We start from the raw sequence: 12,506 nt of genomic DNA, 5'->3' as shown, positions 1-12,506 counted from the left end.
CCTGAGCCTAGTGCTGTTGGAGGTTTCTTCCTTTTAAAAAGGAGTCTTTCCTTTCCATCGTTGCCTTTGTGCTTGCTCAGGATGGAAGACTGCAACGATGTGAAGCTTCAAGTCTGCTGGCTTCCTTAGATAGAGAACTTTCCTAATTGGCTATTGTATGTATGTGAATGTTTTTGTACAGTGCCCTGAGACAACTTCTGTTGTGATTTGATGCTATATAAATTAACTGAATTGAACTGAAATAATATCAAATGATCAAATGAAAAGTATTCAATTGTAACAATTAATTTTAACAAATTAGATCAATTTGTCCTGTAGTTTAAGCCTATAGCAGCATAACAAGCCAACATAACTATAGGATTTATCCAAAAGGAAAGTCTTAAGCCCAGTCTTAAAACTGGACAATGTGTCAGCCTCACGGACAGAAACTGGAAGTTGGTTCCACAAGAGAGGAGCCTGATTAACTGCCATTCAGTAAGATCTTCCTCCCATTCTGCTTTTGGAAACTCTAGGAACCACAAGTAAACCTGCAGTCTGAGAGCAAAGTGCCCTGTTAGGAAAATATGGCACAATAAGATATAAAATATACTTTGTAAGATGGAGCTAGGTTGTTGAGAGCTTTGTAGGTTGGAAGTAAGATTTTTAATTCAATTCTGGATTTGAAAGGGAGTCAATAGAGAGAAGCTAACACTGGAGAGATATGATCTCTCCTACTATCTCAAGTTCAGACTCTGGCAGCAGCATTTTGGATTAATTGAAAACTTTTTAAACAAGTATTTGGACACCCAGATAATAAACCATTGCAATAGTCCAGTCTAGATGTGACAAATGCATGAACCAATTTTTCTGCATCATTTTTAGATAAGATGTTTCTAATTTTAGCAATATTGCACAGGTGGAAGAAGGCAGTTCTAGTAACGTTTTTAATGTGGGGGACAAAAGACATGTCCTGATCAAAAATAACACCAAGATTTTTTAAATTAGAACTGGAGACCAGATTAATGCCATACAAAGAGGGTGAAAGACTGAAAATTTTATTCCTAAAATGCTCAGGTCCAAAAACCAAAACCTCAGTCTTGTCTGTGATCAAAAGCAGAAAATTTAGGGTCATCCAGGTATTTATGTCTTTAAGACGTTTGTAGTCTAAGTAACTGATTGGATTCAGTGTGTTTCAAGGACAAGTGTATCATCAGCATAACAATGAAAATTTAATCCATACTGTTTAATAACATTACCTACTGGAAGCATATATAAGATAAAGAGTCTTGGTCCAAGCACTGAACCTTGAGGAACTCCATGACTAACTTTGGTTTAAAATGAAGATTCATTATTTACATTTACAAATTGGAATCTATCAGATAAATATGATTTAAACCATTTTAGAGCCTTTCTATAATCCCAATATCATATTCAAGTCTCTATAGTAGAATATTATGATCAGCTGTGTCAAAAGCAGCACTGAGGTCTAACAGGACCAGTGTAGACACCTGTCCATTGTCTGAGGCCATGAGGATATCATTAGTAACTTTCACCAGTGCAGTTTTAGTGCTATGGTGAGCTCTAAACCCTGATTGAAACTCTTCAAACAGATTATTTCTTTGCAGATGTTCATGCAACTGACCTGCAACTATTTTCTCAAGAATTTCTGAGATGAAAGTTAGATTAGATATAGGTCTATAATTGGCTAGGCTTTCTGAGTCAGTATTATGTTTCTTAGGTAAAGGTTTAATTACAGCAATTATAAAGCGCTGTGGTATGTAACCATTCATTAGAGACAAATTAAGCAGATCCAAAATGTGGATATTAAGGGAAATACCTCTTTAAATAAAACAATGTTCAGTCAGGTCATCTGGACGGTTTCTTTTTTTGCTGAGATGTTTTTTCTTTCATCCAAAGGACTTCTTCAGTCTGAGAAGCCACAAACAAACTGAAGAAGTCCTTTGGATGAAGGAAGAAACATCTCAGAAAAAAAGAAAAAAAATGTCCAGATGACCTGACTGAACATTGTTGGATTTGTAACCTGGATTACTGAGCATGAACTGTTGGTGTACCTCTTTAAATAGTCTGGTTGGGATGGGATCTAGCAGACATGTGGATGGTTTGAATCAAGCTATAATTTTGAACAGTTCAGGGAGCTCAACAGGGCAAAAACTGTCACAACATAAATCGGGTTCTAGTGACATTTTTAAAATCGTCTCATCTGACAGGGAACCAAAGGCGATAGTAGGAAGGACGGTTTGAATTTTCTCCCTACTTGAAATAGTTTTATTTATTAAGGATCTCATGAACTTGTGTATTCAACGTCGAGTACCAAAATGGAGGCAGCCTCGACCCTGGAGTTCATTCAAAGGTGGTTTTAAAATAAATGTACTGTATCTGTTCAGCATATGTTTGGACTTGAGAGTGCTGCTAGAGGTTTACCACCAGGAGACCCGAGCTGCTGCACGTTCTGCTTGTTCACAGAATCTTTTAAAAGTACATGACTTTGTTCAGTTTTTGGTGTCATAAACCTTTTGCTCATTGTACCTCATAGTACTGTGTTAAGGTGTTTTTTTTGTGGTTTACTTTGTTGCATTCTTGGCGTCAGGGTACCTGAGGTACTCTATTATTAGTTGTTTTTTTCTTACCTAATAGTTCTGTGTCAGATGTTACTCACAAACTATTGTGTAATAAGTCCCTTCATTTATACTGTATATAGTGTTTAAGCACATTAATCAATTTACAGTAGTTACATTAACTACGGTAAATGGTATTAAAAGTCTAGGTATTTATACTTTATTGTTGACTGCATATTCATTTTAACTCATCAGTTTTACTTCTAAAAATAATGTGATCATTCTATTATTGCAATAATAATAATAATAATAATAATAATATAAATAAATGATGACTTGTTGAAGAAAGTTCTTGTCATTCCAGGTTTTTGTCCACATCTAAACTAGTCTTTTAAAAAGAAGTTATACTCATAAATTGTTTGGAAAAGTCCAGTGAAGTAATTAAGAGTGGTTTTGATTTTGCAGTAATAAACTGTTTTTATTCAGTACACTAAAGAGAATGATGGCACATTTGATTAATGTGTGATATGGTTAAAAATGGTGAAAAATGTCATTTTATTTTACAAACTGTTATTAGTTAAGGTTCTTTTACAGTAGTTGTAATGTCTAATGAAGTGCAATAACTGCTGGTTTTATTTTTGTGTCAATAATGTTGTAATAATAATCTCTGACTGAACCTGAAGTCTGGACAGGTGGACACAATATAAATGATTTTTTTGGATAACAATTATTAATATTGCCTTTGATGAACAGAGTTGTCCTGAGCCTGGTTCTGCTGGAGGTTTCTTCCTTTTAAAAGGGAGTTTTTCCTTTCCACTGTTACCATTGTGCTTGCTCAGGATGGGAGACTGTGATGGAGTGAAGATTCAACGAGTCTGCTGGATTCCTTACAGAACTTTACCAACTGGCTTTTCTATGTATGTGGATGTTCCTGTAAAGTGTCCTGAGACAACTTTGTTGTGATTTGGCGTTAAATAAATAAACTGAATTAAATTGAATTGAACTGAATTCTCACTTGGAGCAATTTTCTTGTTATTTTAGTCAAACTAATATAGTTTGTGCACGGCGACAGTAATATTTCTATAATGTTTAAGGGATCTCTGATCAGCAGGAACAAAAGAGCTGCTTTTATCATGTCTGTGGCTCATAATTTATTCTGATAGACTGTGCCTGAAATACTTTTATAAATTATTATAAAACAAAAGTAATTTAAACCAGATTAAATGATCTTCAACCTGGATTGAAACAACCTTCAGTCTGAGGAAAACTGCACATATTTGATGAACTTTTTCACCAGTATTCACCTGAAACATGAACGTCTTGAGCTTTTGTTTGCACGTTTCCATTCGTGATTGTTTTTCATTTTGGACTTTATTCTTGTGCATGTCAGGTGGGTCACTACCTGGTTGTAGATTTTTCGTGGTTTTATATTTTTGTAAAAAGAAGTGAATCAAGCAAACATTTAGCACTGGGGGGGAGTGCTCCTGTTAGTTCAGTTTCTGCTACTTTACCTGCTGAACATGATAATAAATGTTGATTTTAATTTCATTTTATAACAGTACGCTTGATTGTATTCTAAGGGACAACCCCCCTTAATAAAAAAGATAACAAATGTTCTTCAAAACTCCCTGTTTTCTGACACCCCGACCCCCAAAATAATATCTGCCCTTGCAGCCATACACTGTGAAAAATAATGTTAAAAAATAAAAATGACGACTACAGTTAAGTGTGTTCAGAGTTCTGATGCTGCCATTTTGTTTTCTAAAAGATTTATCAATAAATTGACATTAGCTGACTGTATTTTAGAATCAAGTAATAAAAAAAGTTGTAACTGTATTTCAACTACTGTAATTACTGTACTGTTAACTAATCACAGTTTGTAAAATAAAAGGACATTTGCACCGTTATTAACTATATCACACATTAATCAAATGTGCCATCATTCTCTTTAGCATACTGATGAATAAAAACAGTTTATTACTGCAAAATCAAAACCACACTTTATTGTTTCACAGGACTTTTCCAAACTATTTACGAGTATTACTTGTTTTTACAGGACTAGTTTAGATGTGGACACAAACCTGGAATGACAAGTGAGAATTTTCTTAAACAAGTCATCATTCATTTATATTATATTATTACAAAAATAGAAACATCATAACATTCCTTTATAGAAGTAAAACTGATGAGTTAGAATGGATATGCACTCAGCAATAAATACCTAGACTTTTAATACCATTTACTGGTAGTTAATCTAACTAGTGTAAATTGATCTAATGTGATTAAACACTAAATATAAATGAAGGGACTTATTACACAATAGTTTGTGAATAACCTCTGACACAGAACTATTAGGTAACAAAAACAACTAATAATAGAATACCTCAGGTACTCTGACAATCAAATGTTCATGACGCAAAGAATGGAAGAAAGTAAATCACACACACACACACACACACAAACCACAGTATGAGTTACTACGAGCAAAAGGTTTTATGTTTATGACACCAACAGCTGAACAAAGTAATATACTTTTTAAAATATTCTGTGAACAAGCAGAACGTGCAGCAGCTCGGGTCTTCTGGTGATAAACATCCAGCAGCGCTATCAACTCTAAACACATTCAGAACATATATATTTATTTTATACTCACCTTTATTTAATCTGGGTTGGATTAATTCTGCATTCATTGAATATTTGTCACTGATCTGTAACATGAGATTATGAGATTTTAAAGCTCTAAATAAATACAAGTTAACAACAGAGGATAATAAATAACGCCATTGACTCAGATCAAAATATTCCTCATTTATCGTGACGTCTGTCAGAATAAATTATGATCCAGTGAAATGATAAAAGCAGCTGTTTTGTTCCTGCTATCAGTAATCCCTTTAAACATGATAGAAATACTGCTGTCGCTGTGCAAAAAGATGAAGTTTGACTAGAAAATAATGTCATTATGCAATAAATCATTCATATATCTACTTACTAAAGTGCATGCATTAAATCAGGCACGAGCCTTTACACCTGCATTTATATAAACAGGTCTTTGTAAATGAATCTTTTTGGTATTTTATAGTATTGTGAGATATGAACATTGTTAGATGTCTTTCAAGGAACCGGAAGTAGGCTTGAAACCATTTAGACCCCCAAACACTGACTGAGCACGTGCATAAGAAACTGTGAAAAGGTCATTTAGGTACACCTGTCCAGACTTCAGGTGCACTGCCCCCACCCCCAGTGAATAATTTCATTAGTTCATTAATCCCTGACACAGTCTGTCAGGGATTAATGAACTGCTGGGCTCCTTGATTTTCTTTATAGTCTATTGCTAAAAATGATAGTTTTTCCAAATGATTTAAGGGGTGGGTGTGTGTGTTTGTGTGTGTGTGTGTGTGTGTGTGTGTGTGTGGGGGGGGGGGTGTCCTTGGTTTTCCATTATGGGGAGTGGCGGGGGGGCTGTCCCCCCCTCCCAGAGAGAGGAGTCTGCCTCCTCCTGCGGTTCTCCGACTTGAAGAACTTGAGGAGTCTCTGGGGGGCCAGGAGAGTCCGGGTCTCAGCGGGTCCTCAGTCAGCAGGACGGGACACGGAGCTTAGTCCTCAGCGGAGTCCTCAGGAAACCTGGGGCTTACTGGACTCTGAAAGTAGATTTAACTGTCGGGTTTGGTAAGTCATGAAACAAATGATGGGCAATCCAATTGAAGGGAAATGTGCTGATTAATGTGCACGCGCTCTTTAATTGATTGCTGTGACGCAAATGATGAGCGGGCACGTTGGCCCTCGCCTGTTTTGCAACCAAAGGATGGAGCTAAAGTTTTTTGGGGGGACGGCCTACAGCGGAATCCAGCAGATCCCTCCCTTCTGCTGCAGGATCCTCCAATCCGGACCCACCGACTCTGAGCAGGACTCTGTTTAAAAGGCTTCCAGACGCGGGTGTGAGCTCTGCCAGCTTTAGGTTCCGTGAAGCAGTCTCAGTCATGGCGGTGATGACCCGGTTCCCAGCGGGATGGAGGACTTTCCCGACCCAGCATCTGGTTTTCATCTCGCGCACGCTGCACAAGTCCGCAGCCAGCGAGGCTCTGGAGATCCCCGCCCCCGGAGAGGAGGCCCTGACCGGCCGGCTGATGGTCCCGGAGGTCCTGAACAAACCCTCATACAAGTCCCTGAAGACGGAGATCAAGAGCCTGAAGGAGATGCCGGGACCCGGCATGCTCTCCAACCTGTTCGAGTTCTTTTGGAGAGACGGGTTCAGCAGAATCCATGAAATCCAGGTAATAATATAAAACCCCCACCACCCTGCGCCTCTCTTCTGTTAGTAAAATAAAACCCGAGTCTTTGTCCTTTCAGAGGAGACACTTTGTCTCCAATGCGCACGGCTGTTGCGTAAAAGCGCACAGGGAGCGATTTGTTCCTCTTCCCTCCTCCATTCATGAAGAGTCAGGAAACAAACTGAGAAACGTGCACTAAGAAAAAGAAAGGGTGGGCAACTTTCTCACATTAAAAAAAAATTCTAAAGTACTTTTTACATGTGTAAAAAAAACCTTTGATATTAATTAGTAAAACTTTTTGGTTTTCAGTCATGAACAAAACAAACAAACAAACTACAAAATGTTTCCTGAAAAAAGCTGCCACTGCTAACTCTTGTGTTTATTCTTTAAGCTCGTCTTAAAAATGAACTTACTTCCACTGAAAATGTAAAATTATTTCTCCTATAAGTGAATAAATACTTTTTATCAATTGAATGCATGTCGCCCGCCGCCTTTCATTGCCTGAGTTTTAACTGAAACCGTCTTGAGGCATAAAAATATAGACGTTTGACCCTTGTGGGATCTGATAGAGCTCATTGGAAGTCCTTCAGTGGTTCATGAGATACATTATCGCCCTGTTAGTCTGAAGATCCAAGCAGACGAGCTTCTACAGACCTCAACTAAATCTGGTCATTGATTCTCTCCTGTGAGCGTAGAGAGACTTTCCCTGATCATGTTTAACGTCTCGGAGTCATCCAGCTCTGTGTTCACACGTCACTGCCTCAGATTTATGACATATTGGGGCTTTTGATAAAAACGTAGAGTAGATGCCAGCTGTAAATACTTCCTAAAGTTTGTGAAATCCCAAATGATTCTGCCGCCGCCTCTTCAGTTGTTGTCGTTCATCTTTTGCAGATGGAGCACCGGCTGCAGTACGGGAAGATCTTCAAGTCCTACTTCGGGCCCCAGCTGGTGGTCTCGATTGCAGATCAGGACCTTGTGGCCGAGGTTCTGCGGGCTGAGGGCGTGGCCCCTCAGAGAGCCAACATGGACTCCTGGAAGGAGTACAGAGACGGGAGGGGCCGTTCCACTGGCCTCATCTCGGCGTGAGTCCCCTTCGACCTTTGAGAAACAACCAGTTCTTCAAGTCCGAGTGTAGATAGGAAGGTGTTGTACCTCCACCGGGTGTGACTGACACGTCCTGCTTTGGTTCACAGTGAGGGGGAGGACTGGCTGAAGATGCGAAGCGTCCTCAGACAGCTCATCATGCGTCCCCGAGACGTGGCCGTCTTCTCCGACGACGTGAACCAAGTGGTGGACGACCTCATCAGGAGGGTGTCCCACCTGCGAGCGCAGCAGCCCGACGGAGTCACCGTCACCAACGTCAACGACCTCTTCTTTAAATATGCCATGGAAGGTTGGTGGAAAACGGGCGACAGTATCCTTGACAGAATTTGTGCGTTCAAGTCTGTCTGTTAGCAAAATATCTCGAGGCAGAGAGAAAAAAATGAGGTAAAAATAAACATGAGGACAGAACAAAGAATGTGTGAAGACGAAGGACAAATCAAAAGACAAACAATTCAACAAGAAGGACTCGTAAGTCTAAACACAAAGATTATGCTTAAAAAAAGCATAAAGACAAAAAGGACGCGTTAAGAAACAGAAAAAGACAAAAGAGACATTTAAAAAAGGAAAAACAAGCATAACGAAACAAAATATTTTTAACTAGACGTAAAAAGATGTGTGTAAGAGACTTAAAAGACAAAAAGGAAGCATAAGGCGATACAAGCAGAGCAGGTATGCTAAAGTAGGTTTCCAAAAGCACCAAGACTTTGGAGGAGTTGAGAGATTTTAATGCATTTTCAAAGAGAAGCTCAATGTAAAGTATGAAAACGTTCAAGAACTAAAAGTCACAGCTATAATGTCCTGAATGAGCTGAAGGTTTTGATGCTGAACGGCTGAAATAGCTGAAAGTTTGCAGAAGTAGTTGAGAAACATAAAATCGTGGTGACTCAGCAATAATTTAGCAAATGCTGAGTCAGCATTCTCAGTACTGAGGGACATTTTCTTTTCAGGTGTCTTAGTTTGTACACTAAACCAACCACTCGTGGGTCTGACTGCAGTTTTTACCTCTTGCGTGTTCTTCCAGGAGTGGCGGCCATTTTGTACGAGTGCAGACTTGGATGTTTGGAAAATGACGTCCCAAAGGAAACTCAGGACTACATTGCTGCTCTGAACCTGATGTTCAGCACCTTCAAGACCACCATGTATGCCGGAGCGATCCCCAAGTGGCTCCGCCCCATCATCCCCAAACCCTGGGAGGAGTTCTGCAACTCCTGGGATGGACTCTTCAAGTTCAGTGAGTCCTTTACAGCTGGGACTGTCACCCACGAGGTGCACACAAAAACTTTGTTGGCGCCTGCCTTTCATAGTGGCAGGTGATGAAATGTACTTTAGGGAAACCCATCATTGGATGCACTTCTACAACTGATTGACTTACCCTGACCTGATCCAAGATGGCCTCCACAGCTAACTGGCCGTAGAAAACAAACTTTAAAAGACTCTAACTCGGTCAGCTTTACAGATACTGAGCTAGAAGTTGGTGTGGTAGTAACTGAGAGTTTTCCCAACACATACCCTGAGCTTTACCAGATCAACTTCAGCTACTTCAGAAAATTGAGCACTTTGCTACTTTTAGCTTATAACTAGCATTTAGCTTCTTTTAGCTATTAACAACTATTTTCATACTGTTTTGCTACTTTCAGTTTCTTACCTTCTTTCTACGTTTAGCATTTTCCCTTTTTGGTACTATAGTTTTTAGCTAGTCTTTAGCTATGTTAGCTTTTAGCTAGTTTTTTGGTATTTTTAGCTAGCATGTGCTTCTTTTAGCCTTACTGTTTGGGTCCTTTTTGAATAATGTTTAGCTTCTTTTTAACTTCTAGCAAGTACTGCTACGTTTGTTCTTACCTTTTTCCTACAATAGCTTTTAGCTAGCCTTTTGTTTCTTTTAGCTAGCATTTTTCCACTTTCAGACTTTAATATCTATCTGGCTCCTTCTTAAATAATGTTCTGCGTCTTTTTCCCTTCTAGCTATTGTTTTGCAACACTGAGTTTTTTGCATTTTGCTACTTGAGCTTTTAGCACTTTACGGCTGATGTCGTCATTTAGGATTGTTTTTATTACAATAATGCTAACATGTTGTAAATATGAGTTTATTTAGTCCAGTTTTAAACTGAAATTAATAGATAAAAGTTAAAAGTTTAATAATTTGACTTGTAGATAATATTCTTGAATGATTTAAAAATTTCAAAAAGTTAAACGATAATTAGCAATAGACGTTTGTTAATTTACTTAGTTACATGATTAACTATTTTTCACACATTGTTCAGTCGTGGTTAGCATAACTTGAGAAGAGTTTTTAAGATCCTGTGTCCTCAGTCTATGGACTCCGCAGTCTTGGTTCTGGCTCAGGTGTTCAGGCCTCACACACAAAACCCACGACTGCCATCTTTCTAAACGAGTCCTTGCCCACCAACCAGACACGCTGGGTTCAAATCCCACCTCAGTCAGGTCAAACAATAAATACATTGGAGAAATGATGTGCTTCAAAAAATGATACATCTTAAAATATTACCAATATTAATTACATTAGTTTTTAGTCATCCACCATTTTTAACTACCCAAATTACTTCACCTTATTACAGCCATTAAAACATCTAATTGCTCATGACTGACAGGAGAAGATGTTAAGACTCATGCTTCCTGTGCAACTTCTGTGTAGAGGTTTCAAATGCTTTTAGACCTAAACGTCAGCTGTTCGAATAATTCTGCCGAGGCGCTCATGAGCAGTGTCAGGCAGTGACATCATGCATTTCAAAGCACACTTTGTTTTTTTGCAAGAAAAAACTTTTCTCTGGTTGAATCTTGACAGAAAATGTTGTTCCTCTGCCGCTCCCTCCATGCTGCTTGTCTCACCTTCGTGTGTTTGTTTCGTTCCAGGCGTCGTTCATGTTGACAAGAGGTTTCGGGACATCAAGGCCCAGCTGCAGCGAGGCGAGGAGGTGAAGGGGGGTATGCTCACGCACATGCTCACTACGATGGAGATGAACCTGGAGGAGATCTACGCCAACGTAACCGAGATGCTCCTGGCCGGGGTTGACACGGTGGGTTCACGTTAGGTTCTCCTGATGAACACAATGAGCAGGTTTCAGATGCTGCTGCTGTGTGTGTGTGTGTGTGGGGGGGGGGGGGGGGGGGGGGGCTGTTGGATGCTATTTGGCAGTGGTGGACACACGGTTACCGCTAAATTAAATTCCGATAACTTTATGTCCACTACCAAAATTGACACGTTTGTTTCGATCTGGTGTGGGCGTGTCTCAAAGAGTCCGTTATGCACGCTATTGGCTGACTACGTGAACACGTGATAAGACATGATGGGTTGACAAAGCAGCAGTAGTTGAACAGCGTAGCTCAAAGCTTCCTGTGCAAAAAACCTTCCCCCAACAAACCCAACTATCCCCTCGCCCGCATACGTCATGCACCTTGTGTGTGTAGCATCTTTAGCAGGTTGTGTGTCCACCTGCATTACGCAGGCTATGACTCTGGTGTGGATTGGCTGAATTGCCACAAATGGCCCCACCCACCTAAAAATCAAGCCAATAGAATCAAACTTGCATCAGCACGTTCACATCAGTCTCACCAATCTTCAGCTGGAAGCAGACGAAGGCATGCAACGCAGACTGAGTGATTGTCGCCTTAGCAGTTAGCGTTATCTTCTGCTCATTTTTATTTTTTACCTATTTAGCGGTTTGGCATTAGCAGAGCAAATTTTTTAGTTAGCGGACTTTTGGCAAGCAAAGCTAACTTTGGTTAGCTGTGCCCACCACTGCTTTTGAGAGTCAACTCTTGTAGGCAAAATATGTCTTCGTTTTTAGATTTTAGCTAATAGTTTAGCTTCATTTTTAACTTTTAGCTATCAGTTTAGCTTCATTTTCATATTTATCTATCAGTTTAGCTCCATTTTCATATTTTAGCTATCAGTTTAGCTCCATTTTTAGCTTTTAGTTACTGCTTTGTAAAATCTGCTTGCAGCTATGATTTTTCTCTGCATTTAATCAGTTTTGCAGATATTGAACTAGAATCTGTTGTGGTGGTAACTGAGAGTCATTCTTAACACAAACTCGAGCGTGACATCTCGTGAGATCACATGAGGTCATGCATAAGTTTAGGTTTAAACCGAAACGGCTACAACTCATTTCTCGTGTAAGATTTGAGTCAAAGACATTGGCGCTCAAGGCGGCGGGTGACATGCATTCCTTCAAGGAATGCTGGAACGTTTAAATGCAGAGAACTGTCCTCTAACTTGACTGCGCCCAGACCTCGTGTGATCATCAAACTGTTCTGCAGACGTCTTTTACGAGTGTGTTCGTAGCTGCTGCCTAATTTGTTTCGGGCTCTGCTGGATTAATAATTATGGGCGTAGAGAGTTTTTGTCCTGTTTGGGGGATGTGAGATAAAAGGATGTCTGTGTTTTTGTTAAATGTGCTGAATTGGCCACATCTCTGCGGGGGGTGGGCTTAGTTAGGCCATTACCTGACCTTTTGGTGCCTTTGCCTTTTCTCGGCTCACACAGAAGCTGTCAGGACACGTTAGCCACAGCCAGAGTTATGGCACGGTCCGGGCAGAGGTGAGGCGATCGGGGGAG

General features: G+C 39.7%; 1 protein-coding gene across 1 annotated transcript in view; it reads left to right on the top strand.

The window, feature by feature from the left end:
* Positions 1-6,487: 6,487 nt before the first annotated feature.
* LOC119428924 (cytochrome P450 27C1) overlaps positions 6,488-12,506 on the top strand; it is a 12,920-nt gene continuing 6,901 nt past the window's right edge. Inside the window, exons 1-5 of the mRNA XM_037696634.1 lie at positions 6,488-6,826; positions 7,718-7,908; positions 8,020-8,219; positions 8,952-9,161; positions 10,802-10,965. Of these exons, the coding sequence (XP_037552562.1) occupies positions 6,533-6,826; positions 7,718-7,908; positions 8,020-8,219; positions 8,952-9,161; positions 10,802-10,965 (1,059 nt within the window). The 5' untranslated portion in view covers positions 6,488-6,532. The remainder of the gene's footprint in view (positions 6,827-7,717; positions 7,909-8,019; positions 8,220-8,951; positions 9,162-10,801; positions 10,966-12,506) is intronic.

Source organism: Nematolebias whitei, chromosome 2 (assembly GCF_014905685.2).
Source record: "Nematolebias whitei isolate Nwh7 chromosome 2, NemWhi1, whole genome shotgun sequence".
NCBI lineage: Eukaryota > Metazoa > Chordata > Actinopteri > Cyprinodontiformes > Rivulidae > Nematolebias > Nematolebias whitei.
Note: the sequence above shows the minus strand (reverse complement) of the source record. Positions and strands in the feature narration are given on the sequence as shown.